This window comes from Vombatus ursinus, unplaced genomic scaffold, assembly GCF_900497805.2.
Source record: "Vombatus ursinus unplaced genomic scaffold, bare-nosed wombat genome assembly UNPS02014801.1, whole genome shotgun sequence".
In the NCBI taxonomy this organism is placed as follows: domain Eukaryota; kingdom Metazoa; phylum Chordata; class Mammalia; order Diprotodontia; family Vombatidae; genus Vombatus; species Vombatus ursinus.
This window is the reverse complement of record NW_020954579.1, coordinates 12,823,278-12,849,648: the sequence shown is the minus strand read 5'-3', so window position 1 is coordinate 12,849,648 and position 26,371 is coordinate 12,823,278. Positions and strand designations below refer to the sequence as shown.

General features: G+C 38.1%; 2 protein-coding genes across 5 annotated transcripts in view; one reads left to right on the top strand and one right to left on the bottom strand.

Moving 5' to 3' along the window:
• Nucleotides 1-1,878, bottom strand: part of DDX42 (DEAD-box helicase 42) — a 41,449-nt gene extending 39,571 nt beyond the window's left edge. For both annotated transcript variants that reach the window (XM_027873175.1, XM_027873174.1), the window contains exon 1: nucleotides 1,726-1,878. The gene's annotated coding sequence lies outside the window, so the exon portion shown is untranslated. The remainder of the gene's footprint in view (nucleotides 1-1,725) is intronic.
• CCDC47 (coiled-coil domain containing 47) overlaps nucleotides 1,715-26,371 on the top strand; it is a 39,628-nt gene continuing 14,971 nt past the window's right edge. Inside the window, exons 1-4 of one of the 3 annotated variants that reach the window (XM_027873182.1) lie at nucleotides 1,715-1,797; nucleotides 24,645-24,910; nucleotides 25,356-25,463; nucleotides 25,912-26,086. In XM_027873182.1, coding sequence (XP_027728983.1) covers nucleotides 24,650-24,910; nucleotides 25,356-25,463; nucleotides 25,912-26,086 — 544 coding nt within the window. In that variant the 5' untranslated portion in view covers nucleotides 1,715-1,797; nucleotides 24,645-24,649. Of the gene's footprint in view, nucleotides 1,798-2,515; nucleotides 2,689-24,644; nucleotides 24,911-25,355; nucleotides 25,464-25,911; nucleotides 26,087-26,371 lie in introns of those variants that run through there. The other 2 variants (XM_027873183.1, XM_027873181.1) reach the window with 2 other exon arrangements.

Here is a 26,371-nt window from a genome sequence, read left to right as displayed (position 1 = left end):
TTGTGTGTATAACAAGGAGATTAGAATAACCAAAGTTTGTATTGGAACATAGGGGAAACATAGGGGGAAATAGAGCACAGACTGAAAACTGCTTTGGGTTCGGGATCACCTCTCATTTATCTTTCTATCTGCTTTAGGATAGCACAGTGTTTTGTACACAGCAAGCACTTAAATACATTTGGTGAATCAATTAATCTATATATTTATATAAATGGTTTAATTGCTGTCTCTAGTCAACAAATTATGAACAATGTTTTAAGTGTGATAATACTCATGTTGCTTTACTTGCTAAATTCTTTTTATAATATCACCTAATATAATAAACAACATCATAAACCTCTTGCACTCAATTTACTTTCTTCAGTTCTTAGCAAAGGAATATCTCTGAAATCAAAACATTTCTATAAAATAATAAAAGCTAGAATTTATATAGTGCTTTAAGGTTTCAAAACACTTTACAAATGTTACCTCAATGTTATCCTCACAATAACCCTGAAAGGTAGATTCTAGACAGATGAGAAAACTGAGGCAGACAGAAATTGAGTAACTTGCCCATGGTCATGCAGCAAGTAGATGTTTGAGGTAAGATTTGAAGTTAGGTCTGATTCCAGGTCCAGCATTCTACCCACTGAACCACCTAGGTGCCATTTAATGAATAGTTAACTGTAATTTCAGCACTGTTAAATAATGTTTTTAGTTCAAACCTATTCCTTTATCCTCTCCATTAGTATCAAAACTCACCTAGAAATGGAGGTCACTAATCTTTATGAAAGGCTCCCTGCAGGCGTATATTTGACTTAGAAAATCACATATTAACAATGAGTATGTTTTATTGTGTTTTTATTTATTTTGTTATATATTTCTCAATTACACTTTAATCTAGTTTGGTCTGGGTTAGCGTTTTGACACCTCTGGCGTAAACCAGAAAAAGTTGCCCACACAAATGTATACATTCATTATGCAGTAAAATCCAGTTACAAAGGGTTTTACTCCTCCCACAATTTATACCTATACTCGGGGTCAAACGGTGATGCTGTATTCATCTCTCTACACCAGTATTATATCGCAATTTTCCTATAAATTACTGGTCGTCAATCCTCTCTCCCATCTGAATATAACTGAGTGGTGTTATAACCCAGTAGGAATTTTTTAGAAGTTTTTCTTTTTTTTAAGTGGAAATGAAAATAAATATCACCGTCACGAACGCCACCAACAGTGGCAGCGAAGTGTCCGGGCTCCATCGAACCCGGATCTCTCACCTGAGGCTCGGGGGCGGGCAGCTTCCCGACACCCCGCAGCACCCGGCGGCTGCCAGGGAAGGCGGGGCTCCGGCGCCCTCCAACAGACCCCAAGCCCACCCCCGTCCCCTTCCCCACAGCGCGGCTCGATTAAACAAGGTCGTCCCACTTCCCCAAAGCCGCCAACCCGTACGACGCAGAAGCCATGATCGCGGGGCGAGCGCCAGGGGCGGGATCCTGCTCGGCCCGCCCCCTCCCCCCGACTCCAGGGCTCGGCCCGCGCCCTCGGGCTACTCCGCCAACGGGGCCCTCGGGGCTCGCTCAGCTTCCGCCTTGGTGGAGAAGGCTTGGCCCGACTCTTTGTTAAAAGGGAGGCCGAGGTCTCCGGGCCTACACTAGGCCACACGGCCGTCTCCCGGTGCCCTAGAAGCTGCCGGTCCAGTACCCTGACCCACCCCCCCACCCCACCTAGTCCGAAGAGGCCTACCGAGCAGCCGCAGCCACAAACGAGTCCCGCCGCTCCGGATTACGTGCGCTCGATCTCCGTTCCCCCGTCCCGGTGGGTACTAGTCGTTCTCCACCTTCAGTCACAGCAGCCGCTTAGCCGGTTGCTGGGAGGGGGAGGGGGAGAGCAGTACGTAATGTGACATGCGCAATGAAGGGAATGCCGGGAGAGGGGCGGAGCCTAGGGCCCCACTTTCCCTGAGAAGAGAAGAAAAGCTGAAGAGGGCGTGTGTGCTCGCCCTTCTCCCTTGCTTCTTATTGCCCGGATGAGCACTGGAGCTGTTCAAGTGTGCCTCTGGCCATTATTTTACCCGTCAGCAAACGTGGGGGAGGAGGATGGGGTTCTGGGAAGAGTAAGGGGCAATCTTGGTCAAGGAATTTCCGTACATATTCTAAAAGGACGAGCAGGTAGATCCGAATCTGGAGAAAGGTCCAAGTTCCTCCTAGTCCAGTCAGAAGATAAAAAGAAAAACAAATTTCCACCCCATGTTAATACGTATGTACATGGTCGAATTTCCCATTCCCTGCCCCTTCGGGCGTGCGCACGGCCACGTGGTCCCATTAAGCATGAAATAGGTGTCCCTACACTTTATGAGCGGTAAAGGGGAAGAACATTTTTGACCTTCGCCCCTCTCTCCCGGAGCCTTGGGCGAGGGCCAGAACCCCACAGCCTCACGCCGCATGCGCACAATTACGCAACGTACGTAAAAGGAGAGTGCCGCGGCGACTTCGTGCGTGCCTGCGTGCCTGCGTGCCTGCGTGCGATACCCGGCCGACCGGCAGAGACGGCGTGCCAGGGCCTGCCCCCGCGCATTAGCTCTTGGGGGGCTCTGGGCGGAGGAGTGGCTGTTCACTTGGCTGTGGAGGAGACCGCAGGAGAGGTCGCCGGGACGAGGTTGTAGCGACGGTGGCAGGTGCACCTGTCCTCCTTTAGCTTTCAGTGCAGGTAGGGAAGGGAGGGAGCGGGCAGCGTCTGACGGTTGGTGCGCATGGACCTGGCCGAGGGATGTGGCTTGGGAAGCCTCGGGGCCTAGGCTGCTGGTCTTGGCTTCCCCCATCCCCGTTTCCTCCGACTCCTTTTTCTTCCGTCCTCTCCATCTTCTCTTGGTATCCCCTGATCTCGGTACAGGCATCCCTCCCGCCCTCCCGGCACCTTTCCCGAGATTTCAACGGTCTTCAGCCCCCCTTTTTCGTAAAGTAGGATGCTGAGCCAATGGTCTCCAGAGTCCGGTGAGGACCAAGTAAGACAAAGTGCACTCAAGTGCCCCTGCTGGATCATAAGAGGTTGGGAAAGCACGTACCACAGTTCATGGCTTTAGAACTGGCAGAAACCCGAGGAGAGACGGCGAGGTACGGCCGGAAAGGGCACTGGCTCTGATGGTAGGGCACACCTGGGTTCCAGTCCCATTTCTTGACACTACCTGTGTGTGACCTTGGGCTAGTTTCTTCCTTCGTGAACTGTCTGGCCGCCAGTTTCCTCATCTGTAAAAAGAGCATGTTGGACTTGATGGCTTTGGAGATACCTTCCTGGTCTAGAATTACGGTCTTATGATCAAGACCAACATCATTGTTTTACGTACGAGGAAACTGAGGCCCAGGGAGGTTAAGGGAGCACCAGCTCTTACCTACCAGGGCCAATTTAGCTTCGATAGTATTTGGAAGAGAGTCCTAGAAAATCTCCCAAGGTCATTGAGCTTAAGGTTTCTGAGTCAGGGCATGGGATTTGAAAGCTCATGCTGTTTTCTTCCTCCGCTCATTGCTTCCAACTACTGACTTGATATCCCGGAGAAGAGGCTGTTTGAGCTTAGGGAGATAATCCGAACTTGTTGATGCACTTGACCTACTTCTTTCCCTGTCTTTTATCACTCTTTTGCCTACCCTGACAGTCTGTTGTGTGCCTTGCTTGTCAGGGATGTAGTGGTATATTGCTTGAGAGCTGAGGTGACAGGTGCTCCTAAGATGTTGTGTGGGAACTAAATACCCAAATGTCATGGCTAATTTTAACCCAAAGAATTTTGCTGACATCTTGTGTCTTATTCTCTCTTTTTTTTTTTTTTTAATAGACAGTACTAGAAAAAAAATTCAACAAGAAATGTTCAAAGCCAAGTCCAGGGTATGAGATAGCATTGACTTCCAAAGTGTTCCTTTTGAGGACTTACTTAAAAAGAAGATTGACTTCAGTCTAGAATGATAAAGGCTAGTCTGACTGAGCTGTTTATGTTCATAAGTGTTATGAGTAGAATGAATGGAAACATTCAGCAAATCACAGAATATGAAAACTAAGCAAATGCTTCTTCAGGCTTCAAGGGAGTTTTGGAACAAATAAAGAGAAGCTTTAAAAAAACTAATAGCTTAAAGTATAAGAAATTAGATAAATTTATGTATGCATACTGGTGGACTAGGAATATTTTGGTAACAGGTTGATTGTCAAATACAGTTATACTTAGCAGTAAAATATTCCTTGGTGTCACTATGAGAAATCATCTGACCCAGTATGACATTTATGTTAATGTGTATCTTTTTTCTGAATTTGATTGTGGTTTAGTTAAGTTCAAAGAAAGTGATACTATTCACCCATGTGAACATAAGTCACTGAACTCTTGAGGAAGGCAGTGCCCTATCTGTAGAAGAAAAAGTAATGAATTTAGTGTCAGGAGACCTGGGTTCATATCCTGACTTGATACATACTAGTATGGATAAGTCATGTTACCCCCTGAACCTTAGTTTCCTGATCTATAAATTGAGGGTAGTAACATTGCTCATGTGTAGAAAGCACTTTATATATATTGGCAGTGTGGTGTAGTAGATAGAGTACTGATCAAGAAGATCTGGGTTTAAATTCCTCTTCTGACACTATCTGTGTAACTCTGGGCAATGTAACTTATTGAGCCTCAGTTTCTTTGTCTGTAAGGAAGGTATGAGGAGAGCAATCCTTGGAGATTGGCAGCCACAAGTTTCCTAGGGGCACCTCGCCCCCTACCATGCAAAGTAATACAAATAAAAAGCTGCATAATGCAAAAACTCGACAATGACAAGAAGATAGATTAAAGCCTCCACCATAAGTTCTCCAAAAAAAAAAAGCATAATTGAAAACCAGTTTACCACCTCATCAACCCAAGTGCCCTTACACCTCATGTCACTTAGTCAACAAGAAGTCAACAAGCATTTATTGAATACTGGGGATTTTTAAAAAGGCAAAAAAAAAAAAGCAGTCCCTACTGTCAAGGAACTCACAGTCTAATGGGGGAGATATGGGGGGGGGGTTGTGCAGCTATATACAAACAAGGTATGGAAATTGTAAATTGTAGATAACAGAGTGAAAGCATTAAATGGGGAATTAGGAGAGACTTCTTCTAGAAGATGGGATTTTAATTGAGATTTGAAGGAAACTAGGGAGGCTAGGAGACAGAGATGAGGCAGGAGAGTAGTCCAGGTGTGAGAGAACAGCCAGTGAAAGCGCCTGGATTCTGAAGATGGGAGTGTCTTCTATGAGGAATAGTAAGGAGGCTAGTGTCAGTGGAGGGGAGTAAAGTATAGTAAGACTAGAAAGGTATGAAGGGATTTGATTGACAATGGAGGGTTTTAGATATGGTACTAGAGGTGACAGGAAACCACTTGAGTTTCTTGAATTGGGGGGAAGTTGGAGGGGGAAGGTCAGGTGACACAGCCAGATATTGTATTTAGGAAAATCAGTTTGACCACTGAGTGGAGGATGGACTGTGGTAGGGAAAGACTTGAGGCAGGAAACCAATCTGCCTGCTGTTGCAATACTGGAGAGGTAAGGCAATGAGACCCTAAACCAGAGTGGTGACAATGTCAGAAGAGAGAAAGAGGGGCAGCTCAGTGGTGCAGTGGATAGAGCACCAGCCCTGAAGTTAGGAGGACCTGAGTTCAAATCCGGCCTCAGACCAAACACTTGACACTTACTAGCAGTGTGACCCTGGGCAAGTCACTTAACCCCAATAGCCTAAAAAAAATGTAAGAGAGAGACATATACAAAAGATATTTCAGAGGTAGAATCAATAGGATTTTGCAACTAATTGGATGGGGCAAGTGTGGGACAGTGAATGAAAGTGAGGAGTCCAGGATAACACTGAAGTTGTGAACCTGAGGACAGTGGAGGATTGACTAATAGGAAACTTAGAAACAGGAAAGGCCTTGGGAAAGACAATGAATTCAGTTCTGGGCATGTTGTGTTACAGGTTTCTATGGGACATCCCGTTGGAGATGGGAGATGGGAAGCCATGTGCCCTCCTTGGCTACAACCTTCATTTCTGCTGTATCTTTAGAACCTTTTCAGTTGCCCAGAGGTATTCCTGCTCCCAGAGTAGATGAAAACCTTATCATTCTAGGCAGGCCTCCCTCAGCTTCCGGTTTCCTTTGTCCTAGCCCAAGGTGACCACACAAACACACAGGTGGGGCAATTTTAGGCACTTTCCCAGGAAGATTTCCACCACCAGTGTAAGTTGAGGCCCTTGAATAAGATGAGCTCCAAGGACCGAGAAGAAGGAAAATCGAGGATGGCTGCTGAGAAGTATGGAGTTTGAAAGGAGTCACGTTACTGATTAAAATTAACATAGCATAATAGGAAAGAGGCAGCCATATGTATTTTCATATGTCCAGGGCTTGACAAGTTCATGAATGTGATATGGAAGAATGTTTCTGTTGTTTGGTCTTCTTTAAGAAAAATAAATAAATAAAACAAAAACCACAAAACTTCACATTTGGTGACAGTGAGGAGGCAAAGAGAATATCAATGAGCTTAAGAATCTAAGGAATAAAATGTATAATGGGAAAAACCAGAAGGAAATTATGTGGAAGAAGTAAATTAATATTTCAGGATTAGAAAACCTCAAATTAATGTGTAGGTCATCAGATGATACGCAAGAATTCTCAGAAGGGGAGAGGAGATAGAAAGACACTGAAGACTTCGATTTCTACCTTTGCCTTTGGGCTAATAGGGAGAATAAAGGTAGAACATTTGAAGAAAAAGTTTTGAAGAGAAAGTTGAATGTGGCTAACAGAAAGAGAACAAACTGACAAGACCCCCATTTAAATCATGGAAGGACATACAGAATGAAAATGAGATGATGGAATGAAATCTTATGTTTTAGGTGACTCCAAAAAACAAGAGTTGGCAACAATAAATGATAAAATCAAGAGAGAGAGAAACTACATTATGCTTTAAAATGCCATGGCCATGAAAAAATGTCACATGTATATTTACCAAATTACATAGTAGCCGGGTTTTTTAAAAGAAAAACTAGACAGATTGCAAAAGGATATTGAAGAGTACATTAATACACTTGTCTTCACGTAGCACCTCCAACAATTGTTACTTTCCTTTGTTGCCATCGTTGCCAATTTGATGGTTATGAGTTAGGACATCAGATTTGTTTTGTTGTGTCACTGTCGTAACACAGTATTTATAAAAGACCGTTGAGGGATTATCCCCAGGAAAATATAAAGCTAAATGAATTGATAGATAAGCTGGTTTTGAGTGACCTGGCAGTTTCTGAATGAGAATATTATAAAGACACATTTCCCGGCTGCTCATGGTAACTTTATATCAGTTGATAATGTCCTGGGACATGAAGGAATCATAAATGTTTAAAGGAAAGTTTAATAAAAAGTATCAATTAAAGACCACAAATAATAAAATAGTAAACCATAAAGGAAATACGAACAAGAGATACAAACCCAAATGAAGATTAAGAAATGACATCTTAAAGATTGAATCAAAGAACAAATCATGGAAACAATACTTAACGTAATAACAATGAAACAGTATATCCAAACTTATAGACACAGCTGAAATATTCATTTAGAAAAATATGTGTCTCTGAATTTATATTAACAAAATAGAAAAAATGAACTAGGCATGTAACTAAAAAAAGAAGCCTAGAAAATAAATTAGCAATCCCAAAACAAGGACAAAAGAATTACTGAAAATTAAACAAATAAAGAAACTTGAAAATATGATAAAACTGATAAACACAAGTTTTTTTTATTTTTTATAATTCTGGTCATATTTATTTAACATACAAAACAAGAAAAACAGTATACTGTACCCATAAAACATTACAATTTCTGTGAAAGAGATTAGTATCTTTCATACTATGTAGAGTCTTTTTTTAAAAATTAATTTATTTTGATTTATCAACAATCATTTCCGTAAGCTTTAGAGTTTTAAATTTTTCTCCCCCTACCTCCCTCCCCAAGACGGCATGCAATCTGATAGAGGCTTTACATATACATTCCTGTTAAACATATTTTCACATTAGTGATGTTGTAAGAATTAGAGCCAATAGGAGGAACTACGAGAAAGAGGAAACAAAATACAACAAAAGAAAAAAAATAGCAAATAGTATGCTTCGATCTGCGTTCAAACTCCGTAGTTCTTTATTTGACTGTAGATAGCATTTTTCCATCATGAGGCCTTTGGAGATGTCTTAGATCCTTGTATTGCTGAGAAAGGTTACATCTATCAATATTAGTACCTAACTGGTTATGTTATTCCCTTCTTTTTTTTTTTTTTTTTGGCTAGGCGATGGGGCTAGTAAGTGTCAGTTGTCTGGTCTGAGACAGGATTTGAGCTCAGATCCTCCTGACTCCAGGGCCAGTGCTATCCACTCCACCACCTAGCTGCCCAAAAGTTAGATGAGGCAATCGGGGTTAAGTGACTTGCCCAGGGTCACATAGCTAGTAAATTTCAAGTGTCTGAGGCCAGATTTGAACTCAGGTCCTCCTGACTCCAAGGCCAGAGCTCTATCTACTGCACCACCTCACTGCCCCGTTATTCTCTTCTTTAGCCAAATCTGATGAGAGTAAGGTTTAAACAATGCTCATCTCCCTCCCTTCTTTCCCTCTGCTGTAATAGGTTTTTATGCCTTTTCCTGTAACGTAATTTACCCTTGTCTGCCTCCTCTTTTCCTTTTCTCTCAGTACATTTTCTTAGATCAGATTAATCCACTTATTTGGATCCATTTTTTTTTTATCATTACATCAAAGTCAACGTATACACACTTTAACATGGTGTAATAACAATACAGTTCTCAAACTTTACAAGTGTCATCTTCCCTTGTAGGGATGTAAACAGTTTGCCCTTATTAATATGTTGTTTCTTTCTGTCCCATTTTCCTTTTTATGTCTCTCTTGAGTCTTGTATTTGAAGGTCAAATTTTCTGTTGGACTCTCGTCTTTTTATCAGGAAGGTTTGGAAGTCCCCTATTTCATTGAATATCCATCTTCTCCCCTGAAAGATCATGCTCATTTTCGCTGGGTAGTTGATCCTCGGTTGTAATCCAAGCTCCTTTGCCTTATGGAATATCATATTCCATGCCCTATGGTTTTTTAATGTAGAAGCTGCAAGGTCCTCTGTAATCTTGACTGTGGTTCCATAATGTTTAAATTGTTTCTTTCTGGCTGCTTGCAGAATTTTCTCCTTGACCTGGTAATTTGGGAATTTGGCTGCTATATTCCTTGGCGTTTTCAATTTAGGATCTCTTTCAGGAGGTGATCAGTGGATTCTTTCTATGGCTATTTTACCCTCTGGTTCTAGGACCTCAGGGCAGTTTTCCTTGATGATTTCTTCAAAGATACTGTCCAGGTTCTTTTTTTCATCATGATTTTCAAGTAGACCAATAATTTTTAAATTGTCTCTCCTGGATCGATTTACCAGGTCAGTTGTTTTACCAATGAGGTGTTTTACATTTTCATCTGTTTTTTCATTCTTTTGTTTTTGTTTGACTGATTCTTGCTCTCTCATAGAGTCATTAGCTTCCATTTACCCAATTCTAATTTTTAACAAATTGTTTTCTTCTATTAGATTTTGTACCTCCTTCCCCATTTGGCCAATTGTATTTTTTAGGAACTTGTTTTCTTCAATATACTTTTTTTCCAGTTAGCCAATTGTAGTTTTTAAGGACTTGTTTTCTACAGTTAATTTTTGTCCTTCCTTTTCCAAGCTATTGACTCTCTCTTGCATACCTCTCATTTCTTTTCCCATTTTTTTTCTTCTACCTCTCTCATTTGACTTTTAAAATCCTTCTTGAGCTCTTCTAAGGCTTTTTAGGCATCAGACCAGTTCATATTCCCTTTTGAGGTTCCAGATGTGTATTTGTTGACAATGTTGTCCTCTTCAGAATTTCTACCTTTATCTTCACTCTTCCCATAATAAGAATCTATCATATGTTTCTTTTTGCTCATGGTGTTTGCTTATTTCCCAGCCTTTAAAGAGATTGAGCTCTCCTGCTGGGGAGCAGAGGGCATTGACCCAAGCTTCTTGTGTTGGGAGCCTAGGGCCTGGTCACTGGCTTTGTGTGCTGGGGCCTTCAATGCTGGCAGTTGGAGGCTATAGAGTTCTGGCAGCTTACCTGGTGTTGGGCTGGAATCAAAAACACTGGAACTCTAGGGGTAGGATTGGGTAGTTTAGCTCCTAAAGATTTCTTGCTCACCAGGGCCTTTCCTTCCTTTCACTTTCTTCAGCTCCTTTCACATGAATGTTGCAGGATGTTTATCTGCTTGGGTTTGGTTTTTTTTTTTTTTAAATAGGTCCAACATAATTGGGAAACCACTAGCTAACTTGTTCAAGAAAAAGAGACAGGAAAATAGTCAAAATAGATAATGAAGTGAATTCCCAACAGAGGAAATTTTTCTCTCTCTTTTTTTTCTTTTTTTGGCAAGGCAACCAGGGTTAAGTGTCATGTGTCTGAGAGTGGATTTGAACTTAGGTCCTCCTGACTCCAGGGCCAGCTCCTTACAGTTGGGCTTCAGCAAATCTGAGAATTCAAAGGAAATTGGATAATATCTGCAAAAATGTAAACTACCCAAAGGAAAAAAACAAAGGGAGAGTTTTTTTTCCCCAAAACATTTGTATTTGATTGGTCATCTCTAGCTCTCTCTGTTTCATTCTTTGCTTACAATCTATCACTTCTCCACCAGGAGGAGGGAGGCATCATTCAATATTAGTCTAATGGAGTTATGATTGTCCATTGCATTAATCAGAATGTTTAAATCTTTCAAAGATGTTTTACTTTGCAGTGTTGCAGTCATTGTTCAGATAGTTCTCGTTCTGCTGACTTCACTCTTCATCAGTTCATAGAAGTCTGTCTATTCCTCTGAATCTGCCCTTTCAGTACTCCATTGCCTTCGTATGCCACAATCTGTTCAGGCTTTTTACAGTATATGGGCACCCACTTTGTTTCTTTTCTTTTTTTTTTTTAAACACCACAAAAATATCAGTATAAGTGTTTTTGTACTTGACTCCATTCCTCCTTCCAAAAAAAAAATCTCTTTGGGGAATATGCTTAGTAGTGGTGTTTCTGAGTCAGACACAGTTTAGTGACTTTTTTGAGTATAGTTCTAAATTGCTTTCCATAGTGGTTGATAATTTCACATTTCTACCAGTAGTACACAAATATACCTGTCTTCACAGAGCAGCTCTAACTATTATTTTCCTTTCTTGTCATCTTTGCCATTTTGATGGGTATAAGGAAGGACATCAGAGTTGTTTTAATGTGCATTTTTCTTACTATTATTGATTTGGAACATTTTTTCTTTGTAGCATTTTTTTCTTTTGAGAACTACCTGTTCATATTCTTTGTCCTTTTGCTCTTTGGGGGAATAGCTCATTGTATATTTGTATTAACTTCCTATGTATCTTGTATATCAGAGAAATTTGCAACAAAGATGCTTTGCCCTAGTTGATTGTTTCTCTTCTAATTCTTAACTACATCAATGTTATTTTTGCAAAACTTCAGTTTTATGTAATTGAAATTACTCATTCTGTCTACTGTGATACCTGCTGTGAAAACTCATTTTTCAAGATCTCTTTACCTTTTGATTGTTATGAAAGATATCTCCATTCCTCTGTAATTTGTTTGACATATGTAGGTTATGTATTCATTTGGATTTTGTGGCATATAGTATGAGATTTTGATTTATGCCTACTTTTTTTTTTTTAAAGGCAATTGGGGTTAAGTGACTTGCCCAGCGTCACACAGCTAGTAAGTGTCAGGTGTATGGTCTGAGGCCGGATTTGAACTCAGGTCCTCCTGACTTCTGGGCCAGTGCTCTATCCACTGTGCCACCTAGCTACCCTGATTTATGCTTGCTTTCTAATAAACTATTTTCCGTTCTTCCCTCCTAAAATTGACATCCTTGAGTTTATTGACTACTATTCTGTTTTCAGTGGCATCTGGATTTTGTATGCCTAATCTGCTCCATTCATCAACTTTCTTAATTGTTTTACTCATACAAAATAGTTTTGTTGATTATTGCTTTGTATTATGGCTTAAGATTTGGTATTGCTAGATCTCCTTTCTCCTACTTTTTATTACTTTGAAATACTTAAAATTTTTGTTCCTCCAAATGAATTCTCTTTTAATTTTGTTTAGTTATATAAAATTAATCTTGGATAGTTTGTTGTGGTGTTTAATAAATAATTTAGGTGGTGCTATCATTTAAATTATATGAGCAATTAATTTCTTTTCAATTATTTAAGCCTTTATTTTTGCAAAGATCACTTTGTGGTTTGTAGGCTTATGCACACATTCTTATGTGTGTCTTGATAAGTAGATGTTTTATCCATCTGTAGTTATTTGGAGTGGAATTTTTTCTTTTTTTTTTTTTTTTGCTGTGTTTTGTTGATTATATATAAAAAGGCGTATTTTTGTGGGTCTAGCCTGAATCCTACACTTTATTGAATTTATTATTTGAATAAATTTTTAGTTGGAGCTGAAGGACTCTCTAGATTAACTGTCATATCATCTGCAAACTATAATAATTTTGTTTCTTAGTTGCCTGGGCTTACTGAGCTTATTCCATTTCTTGTTTTCTTACTATAGCCAGAGTTTCTAGTACTGTGTCAAATAATAATGGTGATGATCAGTATCAGTGCTTTACCATGGATCTTACTGAAAACTCATCTGTTTTTTCTTCATTATATTTAATGCTAGCTCTTGGTTTTAGTTAAGTACTATTGATCATACATGGAAAGATCCAGTCATTCCTGTGCTTTCTAATATTTTTTAACAAAAAGCCATTGTATTTTGTAAAAAGCTTTTTCTACATATGTTGATATAATCATGTTATTTTTGTTTTCATTAGTGTGCTTTATTATGTTTATAATTTTGCTAATACTGAAACAACCCTGCATTCCTAGTATAAATCCATCCTGTTGATGGTGTACTTAATTCTTGTAATTGTTACTGTAGCCTTTTTGCTAATATTTTATTAAGTATTTTTATATGACTTCATTAGAAATAGTGGTCTGTCATTTTCATTCTCTTGACTTATCTCTCCGTATTTATGTGTCAGAGCCATAGTTGTCTTTTTTTAAAAAAAAATAGTGTTTTATTTTTTTCCAATTACATATAAAGATAGTTCTCAGCATTCATTTTTTATAAAATTTTGAGGTCCAAATTTTTTCTCCCTCCCTCCTCTCCCCCCTCCCCAAGACAGCAAGCAATCTGATGTAGGTTATACAAATGTGTAATCATGTAAACCTATTTCCACATCAGTCATGTTGTGAAAGAAGAAACAGGACAAAAGGGAAAAGCCACACACATAAAAAAAAAAATGAAAATAGTATGCTTTGATCTGCAGTCAGACTCCATGGTTCTTTCTTTGGATGTGGATAGCATTTTCCATCATGAGTCTTTTGGAATTGTGTTGGATCATTGTATTGCTAAGAAGAGCAATGTTGCTGTTACTTTGTAGAGTGTTCTCCTAGTTCTACTCACTTCACTCAGCATCAGTTCATGTAAGTCCAGGTTTTTCTGAAATCTGCCTGCTGTGATCATTTTTTTTGGAGCAGCAGTATTCCATTACATTCATATACCACAACTTGTTCAGCCATTCCCTAATTGGTGGACATCCCCTCAATTTCCAGTTCTTTGCTACCACACAAAGAGCTGCTATAAATATTGTTGTACATTTGGGCCCTTTTACCTTTTTTATGTTATCTTTGACCTAGTAGTGGTATTGCTAGATCAAAGGGTATGAACAGTTTTCCAGCCCTTTGGGCATAGTTCCAAATTGCTATCCAGAATAGTGGTATTGCTAGATCAAAGGGTATGCACAGTTTTCTAGCCCTTTGGGGATAGTTCCAAATTGCTATCCAGAATGGTTGGATCAGTTCACTACTGCACCAACAATGCATTAGTGCCCCGGTTTTCCCACATCTTCAGCATTTATCATTTTCCTTTTCTGTCATATTAGCCAATCTGATAGGTATGAGGTAGTGCCTCAGAGTTGTTTTAATTTGCATTTTTCTAATCAATAGTGTTTAGAACATTTTTCATAAGACTGTAGATAGCTTTAATTTCTTCATCTGAAAACTACCTGTTCGTATGCTTTGACCATTTCTCAATTGGGGAATGATTTGTTTTCTTAAAATTTGACTCAGTTGTCTATATATTTGAGAAATGAGGCCTTTATCAGAAATACTTGCGGTAAAAATTGTTTCCCATTTTTCTGCTTTCCTTCTAATCTTGATTGCGTTGGTTTTGTTTGTACAAAACCTTTTTAATGTAATATCAAAATTATTCATTTTCCATTTCATAATGCTCTCTCTTCCTTGTTCGGTCATAAATTCTTCCCTTCTCCATACATCTGACAGGTAAACTATTCCTTGCTCTTCTAATTTGCTTATGGTATTCACCCTTTGTATCTAAATCACCTACCCATTTTGACTTTATCTTAGTATGTGATGTGAGATGTTGGTCTATGCCTAGTTTCTGCCATACTATTTTCCAGTTTTCCCAGCAGTTTTTGTCAAGTACTGAGTTCTTGTTCCAGAAGCTGGAATCTTTGGGTTTATCAAACAGTAGATTACTATAGTAATTTACTATTGTGTCTTGTGTACCCAGTCTATTCAGTGATCTACCACTTTGTTTCTTAGCCAGTACCAAATAGTTTTAATGATTGCTGCTTTGTAATATGGTTTTAGATCTGGTATGGCCAGGCCACTTTCCTTTGCAATTTTTTTTTTCATTAATTCCCTTGATATTATTGACCTTTTGTTCTTCCATATGAATTCTGTTATTTTTTCTAGCTCTGTAAAGTAACTTTTTGGTTGTTTGATTGGTCTCCCATTGAATAAGTAAATTAATTTAGATAGAATTGTAATTTTTATTATATTAGCTCGGTCTACCCATGAAAAATTGATATTTTTCCAATTGTTTACATCTGACTTTATTTGTGTGAGAAGTGTTTTGTAAATGTGTTGATAAAGTTCCTGGGTTTATCTTGGCAAGTAGACTCTGAAATATTTTGTATTGTCTACAGTTATTTTAAATGGAATTTCTCTTTATCTCTTGCTGCTGAGCTTTGTTGGTAACATATAGAAATGCTGATGATTTATGTGAGTTTATTTTATATCCTTTAACTTTACTAAAATTGTTAATAATTTCAAGTAGTTTTTTTAGTTGATTCTTAGGATTCTCTAAGTATACCATCATATCATCTGCAAAGAGTGATAGTTTTGTTTCCTTGCTACCTATTCTAATTCCTTCAATTTCTTTTTCTTCTTTTATTGATGAAGCTAACATTTCTTTTTTTGTTGTTGTTTGTTTGTTTCTGTAATCTGTTTGACCCACTCATTTTTAATCTTATCTTTCCGTGCCCCTTTATTACATTAAAAAGATTATATACTTTCATCAGCTCAGATTTATAAAGGAATGCAGAGTGAATTCAGTATTAGCAGATATTGGATGTAAAACACTTTGCAAACCGTAAAGCATTATGTAAATGTTGTTATTAAGATCATAGACTTAAATTTAGACAGACTAGTTAATTAATGTAGAAGATGAAATATTCCATTGTGTCCATAACCCAACTGCTGTCTTATAGATATAAATAGTTGGCCATAAAACAAGAAGATGGGAAAAAATTAACTATCCTACTAATTATGAATAATCTTATATGAAGGATATCACATTTCACTTTTAGTGATCACTTTCTAAAGCACCAATTGGATGCCTACTATGTGATAGAAAAGAAGTTGAAGAATTGGTATTTGCACTGGAGAAACTTAAAATCTAGCTTAGTGCCACAGATAAACTTCCAGGTAGTTTGCTAGTTTCTTGTCTACTGGTATTAGTTTAATATGCTGCTAGTCAAATCTTACTAGCCATAATTTACCTTGAGTTTGGTAAACAGTAGCATGGTGTGGTGTTGAGTGAGTTGTTTAAGAGACAAGAGACCTATGCTTATGTGGTGTCTAGTTATTACTCTCTAAACCTCATATACTGTATGTGTACTATTGGAATGAAATTCAGTGCATCATAAATGTTGGATTGGAATAGAAGGGACCAATGCAAGAAACATTTCAAAAACATAAATGACAGAACTTATTGACTTTATGTGAATGGTTAAGGAGAGGGGAAAAAATCAAAGATGAATCTGAGATTTTGAGCTTTGGAAAACCTTGGAAATTTTGGAAAAACAATACAAAGAAACATTTATTAAGCACCTACTGTCTGCTAAGCACTTTGCTATTCCTAGGGAGATACAAAGTTTTCATAAGACACAGACTCTGTCCTCATAGATCTTAGGAAGGGGGGGAGCTTGGTAAATAAAACATTAATATAGATAGCTGTAATATACAATATTTAATGTATGTTAGAGAGTTACAAAATAAAGTGTACTTAGGGCAAAGGTTGTTTTCTACAAGGGATATCATAGAAGGCTTCATGGAGGAGGTGTCATTTGAGTTTCATCTTTAAGAAAGGTAGGAATTCAGTAGATGATGGGAAGGAGGGAGATTCCAGACATATGAAACAATATAAGAGTATAGTACAAATTTTGGGAGCAGAGAATGGTCCGTTTTGGCCAGAGCATAGAGTTCATGAAAGAGAGTAATATTGATCAAGTTTGGAAAGACAGTGTAGTACCACAATTGTGGGAGCCAGACTTGAATCCCAGGCAGAAATTAAAACTTTGGGTGCTAAGAAGCCACTGAAAACTTGAATTGAAGAGTGACTTGTCTAGTTATTGGCCAAAAATATTTGCCAGGGTAGGGGAGGGAACAGAAATAGAGGATGGTTTGAAAGAGAAAGAAAATGGAGGTAAAAAGACCTAAAAGGAAGCAGTTATAATAGTCTGGGTCAGTGCTTCTTAAACTGTGGGTTGCGACCCTATATGCAGTGCTGATTTTACTGATAGGGGCCAGTAGGGGTCATGAGTGGAAAAACTTTAAGAAGCCCTGTTTTTCTAGGTGAGTAGTAATAAGAGCCTTACTAAGGGAGAACAATGATGACAGATATCAAACTTGTTGCTGAGGTAGCATCTACAAGACTCATTGATTTTTCTCTTTCCCTCATCTCTCATATCTGAAGATAACAGCAAGGCTAAGAACAGAAATGAACAAGCAAATGGTTTACCACAGATAGAAATAGTGAATGCTTGAAATAATGAAATAAGGAAGAGTACGTTTAAGGAATACAATAATGAATTTATTATCTTTTTAGATATTGAATCAAAGAAACTTAGAGTTGGAATGGGTCTTAGAAACCATCTAGTTCAAAAATGTCTTCTACAGTGTCCTTAACAAATAGTCATCAAGCCTTTACTTGAAAATCTTTAATGAGAAGGCATACACTACTTCCCAAAACAACCCATTCCACGTTTTGTATGTTTTTGTTTCTGTTGAACTGAAATTTCTCTCCATTTTCCATCCAATGCTTATAATTTTGCCCTTTGCAGTCAGAGTGAACAAATACAATTCTATTCCATATGACAGCCCGTTAGGTATTTGAAGACACCTATTATGTACCTTCTGAGTCTTAAGGCTAAATGTCTCTACTTCTCATTTGGCATGCTCTCAAGGCCTTTCACCATTTTGATCACTTTCTTTGAATGTTATCTAGCAAAACAACAACTTACTAAAATAAATAAAATAAAACTTAAATCCAGAATTGAACACAATACTCCAAATATGATCTGATGAGAGCAGAATATAGTGAAACTATCAACTCTGTTATGTATACTATTCCTCTCTTACTGCAACCCAAGGTTAAATTGTATTTTTAAACTGCCTTTTATACACTAGATTAGTTTAGCGCATAACATACTAGAAACCCTAGATTTTTTAAAACTATTTATCAAGTCATGCCTCCCTCATTTTGTATTTACGAAATTGATTTTTAATACAAGTGGAAGACACTTAGAATGTAATAAATTGTAATTTAATTGGATTTATCCCAGTGTTCTAACCTTTCAAGAGCATGATCTTTTCAAGATCCTGACCCTCTAATCCAGCAGGCTTGATATCCCTTTGTATCAACTGCATGCTTAATAAACATACCAGTTATGCTTTATCTAAGGCATTGATAAAAATGCATGTGACAAGGCCAAGGACAGATTCTTAAGGCATTCCACTAAAGACTTCCCACAAGTTGACACCAACACACTTACTCCAAGGGTCTGGTTAGAAGGATTACAAATCCTTCTAACTACTGTCTGTCCAAGTGAACTCTTATCAACAAGAATATCATGGGAAAATTTGTCTTGTTAGATTCATGGTGTAATATCTAGGTTTGGAGATGTCCTGTAGACATTTATCGATGTGGAATCTAGAGCTCAGACTCACAGAATAACAGGATCATAAATTTAGAACTGGAAGGGACCTTAGAGGTCATCTAATCCAACCCATTCTTTTAGAAATGCAGAAACTGGTCCAGAGAGAATATTGGTTTACCCAAGTTTGCACAGGTAAGTAGTCTAGTAGCAGAACTAGAATTTGAACCCAGGTCTCTGACTCCAGTGCTAGAAGGGAGGTCAGGACAGATTCAGGAGTCACCTTCACAGAGGTGGTAACTGAAGCAAAGGGTATTGAATGAGATTTCTAAGAGAGAAGGTACAGAGAAAATAGAACCGGATCCAGAAGAGTCACTTAAGAAACTTGTGCATTAAGTTAGAAAGAGAATAAGGAAGCAAAAGAGACAGTGTGAAGAAGAGTGAAGTACAGAGGTAACCAGAAAAGTGTGGTGTCTCTAAAGCCAAGGAAAGAGAGATTGTCCAGTAGGAAGAGGTGATTTAACAGTGTCAGAACTAAAGGGAAGTCACTGTGGCCAAGGACTGAAAAGTACATTGGATTTGGCAAATATGAAGTCACTGGTGATGTCTCAAAGAGCAGTTTCAGTAGTATTAGAAGCAGAAGCCAGTTGGCAAGGGATCTAACTGTGATGTACCACAAATTTGCAGCAAATAAATTAGCTTGATTTTTGTAATTATAATAGTATTTAGCAACAGTTATCAAGAGAAAGAGTGGAGGAAATATTAAAAGTTACAAAGGAATAAGGTGTCAAGGGACAGAAATAATGAATAGAGTGGAGGAGAGGAAGGATTTTAAGGTAGCTCATAAAACATTAGGGTAGAATATCATGTAATTCAGGATAAAGTCTAGAAGTAAATGAAACTGGAATGAGGAAAGTAAACTAAGAGTAGAGAAGAGTCTAGAGACTGGAGGTAAAGATGATGCTTATTGTGAGTAGGTGTGATGAAATCTGAAGTAACTGAGGAAATAAAGATTCAAGCTTCCAAGAGCATCCATTTATTAAGCAATGCATGCCAATTGCATAACAAATCGGGACCGGCAATAAGAAAGCAGACCTCTCCAGTAAAGCAACTACTAGTTCAGGGTAGCCTTCCAGCAACCTGAGACAAGCCAGGGACACATGTAGCCTGCCATGTCTGTCTCTAGAGGCAGCGAGAAAAGACACCCAAGAAAGCCCCATCATTGTTGGAAAGCCCTGGAGTAGGGACCTTGGAAGCCACAGGGAGCAGCAGCAGGCAGCAACCAGTATGATAACAAGAGTGCTTATAGAGGCCCAGGAGATTTAAGGTTCCTAATCCTTAGTCTTGAGGTGCTAGAAAAACCCTGAACATCCAGTACTTTGAACCTCTAACATTGAGGGGGGGAGGGGGGCGCCTAATTCCTGAAGGTAGAGATCAGTGCAGGAACCCAAAAGACCCAGGATGAGACCAAATAGGGCCAAAATGTACATTAGGAGGCAAAACTTGGCCCTGATACAAAGCCCCATTTCAAAGAGTAAAACTGGAAAGATGAGCAAATCAAAACACCGACTTGTATAAAAAATTATTTCAAAGCTAGAAAGCTTCCCCAAAAAGGAGCAAGTAACTATAACAACTGCAAGCAGAGATTCAAAGTAACAATATACTAACAATAACTACTATTTATATAGGACTTCCAGATTTACAAAATGCTTTACAAATATTATCACATTTTATTTTTATGACAATCCTGGGCAGTAGGTATTGTTATCCCCATTTTGCAAGTGAGGAGACTGAGGCAAACAAAAAATGAGTTACCCAGGGTCACACAGCTAATAAGTGTCTAAGCCAGATTTGAACTCAGGTGTTTCTGACTCTAGATCCAGTACTTTATCTGCTGTACCACTTAGCTGGATTGCATGAATACATAGAAGAAATTAGGAGTTAGAAATGAAATAAAAGCTTTTGAGGAAAGAATTAGACAAAGAATAAGTAACTTAAGAAGGGCTGAAGGGGTCATGAATAGAAAAAGTTTAAGAAGCCCTGGCTTAGAGGAGAAAGTGATAAACCTTGCCCAAGAAGTAGACTCCCTAAAAACTAGAATAGACCAGATAGAAATAAATTACTCCATGAGCAGCAGAAATATTAATCAAAAGATTAAAAAAATGTAAGATTTGTGGTGTCAGTAGGTGACCAGGAAAACAAAGCAAGGAGACATAATTTAAAAATCATTTTACTCCATTACTAGGCCTATACCCCAGAGAGATCAAAGAAAGTGTAAAAGGCCCTGTGTTTACAAAAGTATTTATAGCAGTGCTTTTTGTGGCAATAAAGAACTAGAAAATAAAAGGGATGCCCATTAATTGGGGAATGGATGAACAAATTATGGTATCTGAATGTAATGCAATAATATGGTGCAATGAATAACAAACAACAAAGGGGACAGTTTCAGAGAAACTGGAAAGACTTATATTAACTGATAGGGGGGAGGTATAGAGCCAGTCCCTTTACCTCATTAAGGAACTGACTGCAAAAAGAACTCATATTTTTCAGGCTGAGTTTGCACAACTTCCTATCTTAGCCATCTAAAAATGGACAAAGAACAATTCCCATCCAGGACCTGACTGATTTTCCTGTAAGACACTTAGTAAGTTTTTTTTTGGTTTGTTTTTTGAGATCCCCAAGCCAGTGGAACTCTGAAGCCAAGAGGAGCCATGGGAATTGACTCTATTGAACTACATCCTCACAGACCATTGTCCTCATCATTGTCTAAACTGTTCTTGCACTAACTCCCTTGGTTAGAGAAAGTCTTCCCTGGTGGAAGTCACTCCAATAGTATATAGTAAGAGTGAGTTTTAGCTCTCTTATTACTGGGGCAGGTTCCCAGTTCTCATCCTTACTGCCACTCCCATTTTTCCCCTTATAATTAAACACTTTTTTTTTTTAGTTATACCTCTGAATTAAAGGGAATACTGCTCTCTGGGGTTGTTAAGTCCTGGTACACATCAGTATTGCTCCATACTATTAAGACCGCGAGTTACCCATCTGCCCTTGTCACATGGTCCTTAAAGACTGAAGGCATATATTCACATCTTTCTCCAGTTGCTGAATGTACTGTACAGTTTACTTTGTTCTCCTTATGTTGTTAAATCTAGCTTTTCTAGGGCCATCAGCAACAGCCAGGGAATGCTTCCCCTGTGGTACCTTTATTCTGTCAACCTCTTTAAATACCCAAAGACATAAATTCTCTCCAAGTCAGTCAGAATCTCCTCCCTGTCTCATTGAGAGAACTCACATTATTTATCCAAAAGTATGGTTGACATTGGATGCCTTGCTCCTACCCAAAGCCACTTAATCACCTGGAGCTCATCTCCCTTCACATTTTCCACTGTACTTTGTCCACTAGCTTAGCTACAAGATTATTCCTAATCAAACCATCAGCTATGCCAAATGTTCTGGGCCAGGCCTTACTTAAGCCAGTCCAGTGGTTCTAGCTCAGGCCTAGAATCAAATGAGACTCATAGACCATATAACATTTAACAAAGGGAAGTTTACTCAACAGTAACATGAAAGCATATTCAGCAAAGTTGTAATATTAGTTCAGTTAGGTGCCTCTTCCCTTGCCTCCGCATTTGTCACAATGATGATCCAGTAATAAAGGTGCATTCATATGTAACCTATATCAGATTTGCTTACTGTCTTAGGGAAGGAGCAGGGGGAATTTGGAACTCAAAATTTTATTTTAAAAAATGAATGTTAAAAATTATCTTTACATGTAATTGGAAAAAAATACTGTTAAAATTTTTTTAAAAATAAAATAAAGATGCATTGACTTTATGGCAGTGGGAAGTCCATTAAGCCTGAGAATCACCATCTACTTGTTTGCTGAGTCTTTATCCCTTGTTATTGGGAAGCTTTGTCAGTTATTTGATCCTAAGTTCTCTGAACTAATTAAGTCTTGAGAATGATTTCATTGCTTTTAAAGGGAAAAATAAGGGACTTTGTGGTAGGGACCTTCTAGTCTTCTTAGGCCTATAATGAATTTTTAGCTTTACAAACGGGCCTACGGACTTTGGTCCTAACAAGATTAGCAGTAAAATTGTTCCTCATCACAGGATTTAAATCTGTATTTCAACAAATCCAGCCTCAGACACTTGACACTTACTAGCTGTGTGATCCTGGGCAAGTCACTTAACCCCATTGCCTAACCAAAAATAAAAAATTTTAAAAAAGGAATAAGTCTGTATTTCCAGTAATCTTGTTAACTCTGAGTCTTTTTTAGCTGACTTTTCGTCAGCCCTAATTAGGTCGTTAATGTTATCCCTCATAAGACTGACTAAAAGCCTTGTCATAGTAGAAATGTTGGTTCTGCCATTTGCTTACGCTAAAATCTTTAGTATTGCCTTCAGTCTGTGGTTTCTTTGCAGGAATCTTTTTAATAAAATATCTTAAGTACACTTAATTAGGCACATATAAGCTGCAGCATATTGCAATATGCTAAAAGTGAACAAGCATGCTTGGGCACCACCAGTCGCTCTGAATTGTGAAACTCCCACACTGTCCTCATTATCTCACATACCTCATGTAATAAACATGTAATAAACATATGATAGTGCTAGTGCTGATCTGTGTATTAAACATTTGCAGAGTTTGACTGCTTTCTTACGTTTTTTAAATAAAATTAGAAAGAGAAGTTATAATATTTATTCCTTCAACTCAGTGGATTGTCTTTGACGCTGGAGACCATTGACATAAGGCAGCTACTAAATAGCTTCTGATGCTGCCTGCATTCCACACAGTCTTTTGAAAACTAAATGTAGCTCTGAAGGGAAGGTACGGTCCCTCCATCAGCAAGGCGCAGATGGTAGTGCCTGCTGCTGTTCCTCCCGACTCAAAGCTATCCGTTCTCTTCAAGGAATCCATCAGTCAAGCCTAGCTCCGTTCGGAGCTGCCATAGTACTGACTTGACCGTTCAGCAGATGAGAATCACTGTCACTAGCCTCAGTGCTGAATCTTATACTGACTTGAAGCCAAAGAAAAGAACTTGAAAGAAAGGCCTATGCCCGTACCCACTGAGACACTTTGGATCACAACTAGAAAAATGTTTTGTGGTTAAGGTTCACAGATTCCTTCTGAGATTATTGAACAGATTAGATCACTTCTATCAACATTGAACGAAGTATAGAAGTTGAAGTAACCATTGCAGATATCTTGTTACAAATTGCTTACAGTTAACTAAATTTTGAAAGCGAATCTATTTTAACATTAGAAAATCATTTTAAGATTTGTTCAAATTTTGAATAAGTAAAACTGAGTTTTATTTGGTCCAAGAGAGAGAAGAATTTATCAGCCAATAGAAATTCTCAAACCCTATTGGAATTTTTTGGGAGGAAAGAATTCTGATCTGTGATTTCGTCAATATAAAAAATTCTCATCAATTGAGATCCGCTACTCAACTGCTACTTAGTATTGGAGAGGGCGCTTCAGGGTCACAAGGCAAGTTTGATTTGTTTCACATAGGTGAAATTTCAGAACAAAATATTAATGCATTCTGTTTGGTGGTGTAGATTACAAATTATGTGCATAAATTAAGTGTTCAATGATAATCCAGACTCAAAAATCTGACTCAGGATTACCTCACTTAAGCACTGTGAAATTGGTCACAGGAGTGGTTAGCTGATAATATAATGTAGGTGAACTACTGTTTAAGGTTTGTCTTAAATCTTACCTCCTGTTTTTATTAATTTTATTAATCTTCATAAAATTTAATTTGTCACTGGCTACAAGTCATTTTTTATGTCCATTGTTGTAATACATTTTGAATAGGTCTCCCTTCTTTTGTCCATTAACATTCCTCTTATGTTTGGTGTCTTTGAAAACTTACAATGAAAATTACCTTTGATCTATGACTGTACCATAGAAGGTCTTGTGGGTGAGTGGTGTGCAGAGAAAGGTAAGATAGGACCAGCTTTCAAAAGCCCTTATGTGCTGAACAAAGGAGTTTATTCATAGTGCTGGCAATAAACTGGGCATTCACTAAATACTTGTTAATAGAATGGCATAGGAAAATGGATCCTCCAATTAGAGTTCTGTCCTCACATTTTGCGTATTAGAAAGCCAAGGCCCCTAGAAGTGAAATGACTTTTCCAAGGTCATGTAGCTAGTTATATAAGAGCCAAGGTAAGGCCATTGGTTATTTAGTTTTTGGTTTAGTCCTCTTTCTACTATACCACATTTAATCAAATTGCTTTATAGGAAATATCGGTGAAATCTTATGGCCTTTTTAAAAAACTGAAGTATTTATAAAGTCATTAATTCTGGAAGCAAGTAAATTTATGGTACATTGGGTTTTTGTTTTTGTTTTTTTTTTCATTTGTTTCACAGTCACGATGAGAATTATCTGCTTACTCTGTGTGTGTCTTTTGATGCTGGGGGATTTCTTGGAAGCCAAGTTTGATGATTTTGAGGATGGAGATGACGTGGTAGAGTATGATGATAATGACTTTGCTGAATTTGAGGATGTAATGGAAGATGTTGTCACAGAGCCCCCTCAGCGAGTTATCACCACTGAGGAAGATGAAGAGGAAGCCACCGTGGAGCTGGAAGGGCCAGATGACAACCCAGAGGATTTTGAAGATGCAGATCCCCAGGTGAGCCTCTGTTCTAAGATCTCCTGCTGCAATCAGATCAATAATGTCTGGAAATGAGAGATAATTTACTAAGCACATAAACAATACCCTTTTCCTAGAGACCTTTATTGCCTAGAGCTTTCTTTTCTTGATAAGTAGGTGGAGCCCTTCTCCCTCATGAAATATAGTTTGTTACTATGGCAATGTTTCATCTTAAAAGTCCATCTTGTAATGAAATGAAGATTTCTTCCTCCCTACACTTTCATTAAAAATCATAGGAAAAGAAAGGTGTATGATTTGTTTAGGGGAGAAGATCTGATCAACTTAAATTCTTGATAAAAACCATGGGAGATTACTACTATACCTTTAAAGAAAACATTTCGTATTTTTGTTCTCTGCTTGCTGTTTTATGTATCTATTTTTTCTCTAGAAATATCATCTCAAATAATGTTTTTCCTTTTCTTAGGAGGGGGATACTGAAAATGAACCATATGATGATGAAGAGTTTGAAGGCTTTGAAGAAAAACCAGATATGTCTTCCAGCAAAAGCAAAGACCCTATAACAATTGTTGATGTAAGCATACAAAGCACTGTATGCCAGACAGACCCACAGTGTGATATTTTGTTACTGCTGGCTTCAAGTTATAGTTACTTACACATACATCACTGGTGTTGAGATAATAGTCAAAAGTGCTGGAGATTCCTTTTCCATCCTACTCCATTTCTGTACCCTATTACCAGGACACAGCAGAGGGGAAAGATATATAAGATGTAGATAAAAAATGGCTTCTAGTCTAGTGTGTCAAATACATTTTCCAACTCTTTTTTTGTCATTATATTATGTTTTCTTGAGGTTTCTCAAGCAGGATTAATATAGAACATCAGAATGATTATATTTTCTTAACATTTTATGACCTTCACTGAAAATAATTTTAATTGCTTCAGTAAAACAGCCATTATTACTTATGAGTTATGTCTTCTGGAGTTTTCTTATTATTTACTATAATAACTGTTTTTGCTAGGTCCCTGCCCACCTTCAAAATAGCTGGGAAAGTTATTATATGGAGATTTTGATGGTAACAGGTCTGCTTGCCTACATCATGAATTATATTATTGGAAAGAATAAAAACAATCGTCTGGCTCAGGCCTGGTTCAACACCCACAGAGAGCTTCTGGAAAGCAACTTTAGCCTCGTTGGTGAGTTAGGCATGTTCAGATTGAGCTACTGACCTGAAAATGACTTTCTGAGAATGGTTTCCTGCCCCTAAATAACATAGGCAGCTACTTTGGTAAAGCGCTCAAGATCTGCTGAAGGGAAGATGCTAAAGTACTGCTTAAGGCTCACTACATTTGTAGAGTAGGGAGTAACGAAACAATATTATAGGCTTAGATTTAGTTCATCTTCAGAATTGTGAGCTCTTTGTGAAAAAGAACTGTTTCTCTTTATTTTTATTTTATAATAAACACACATTTGTCATCTGT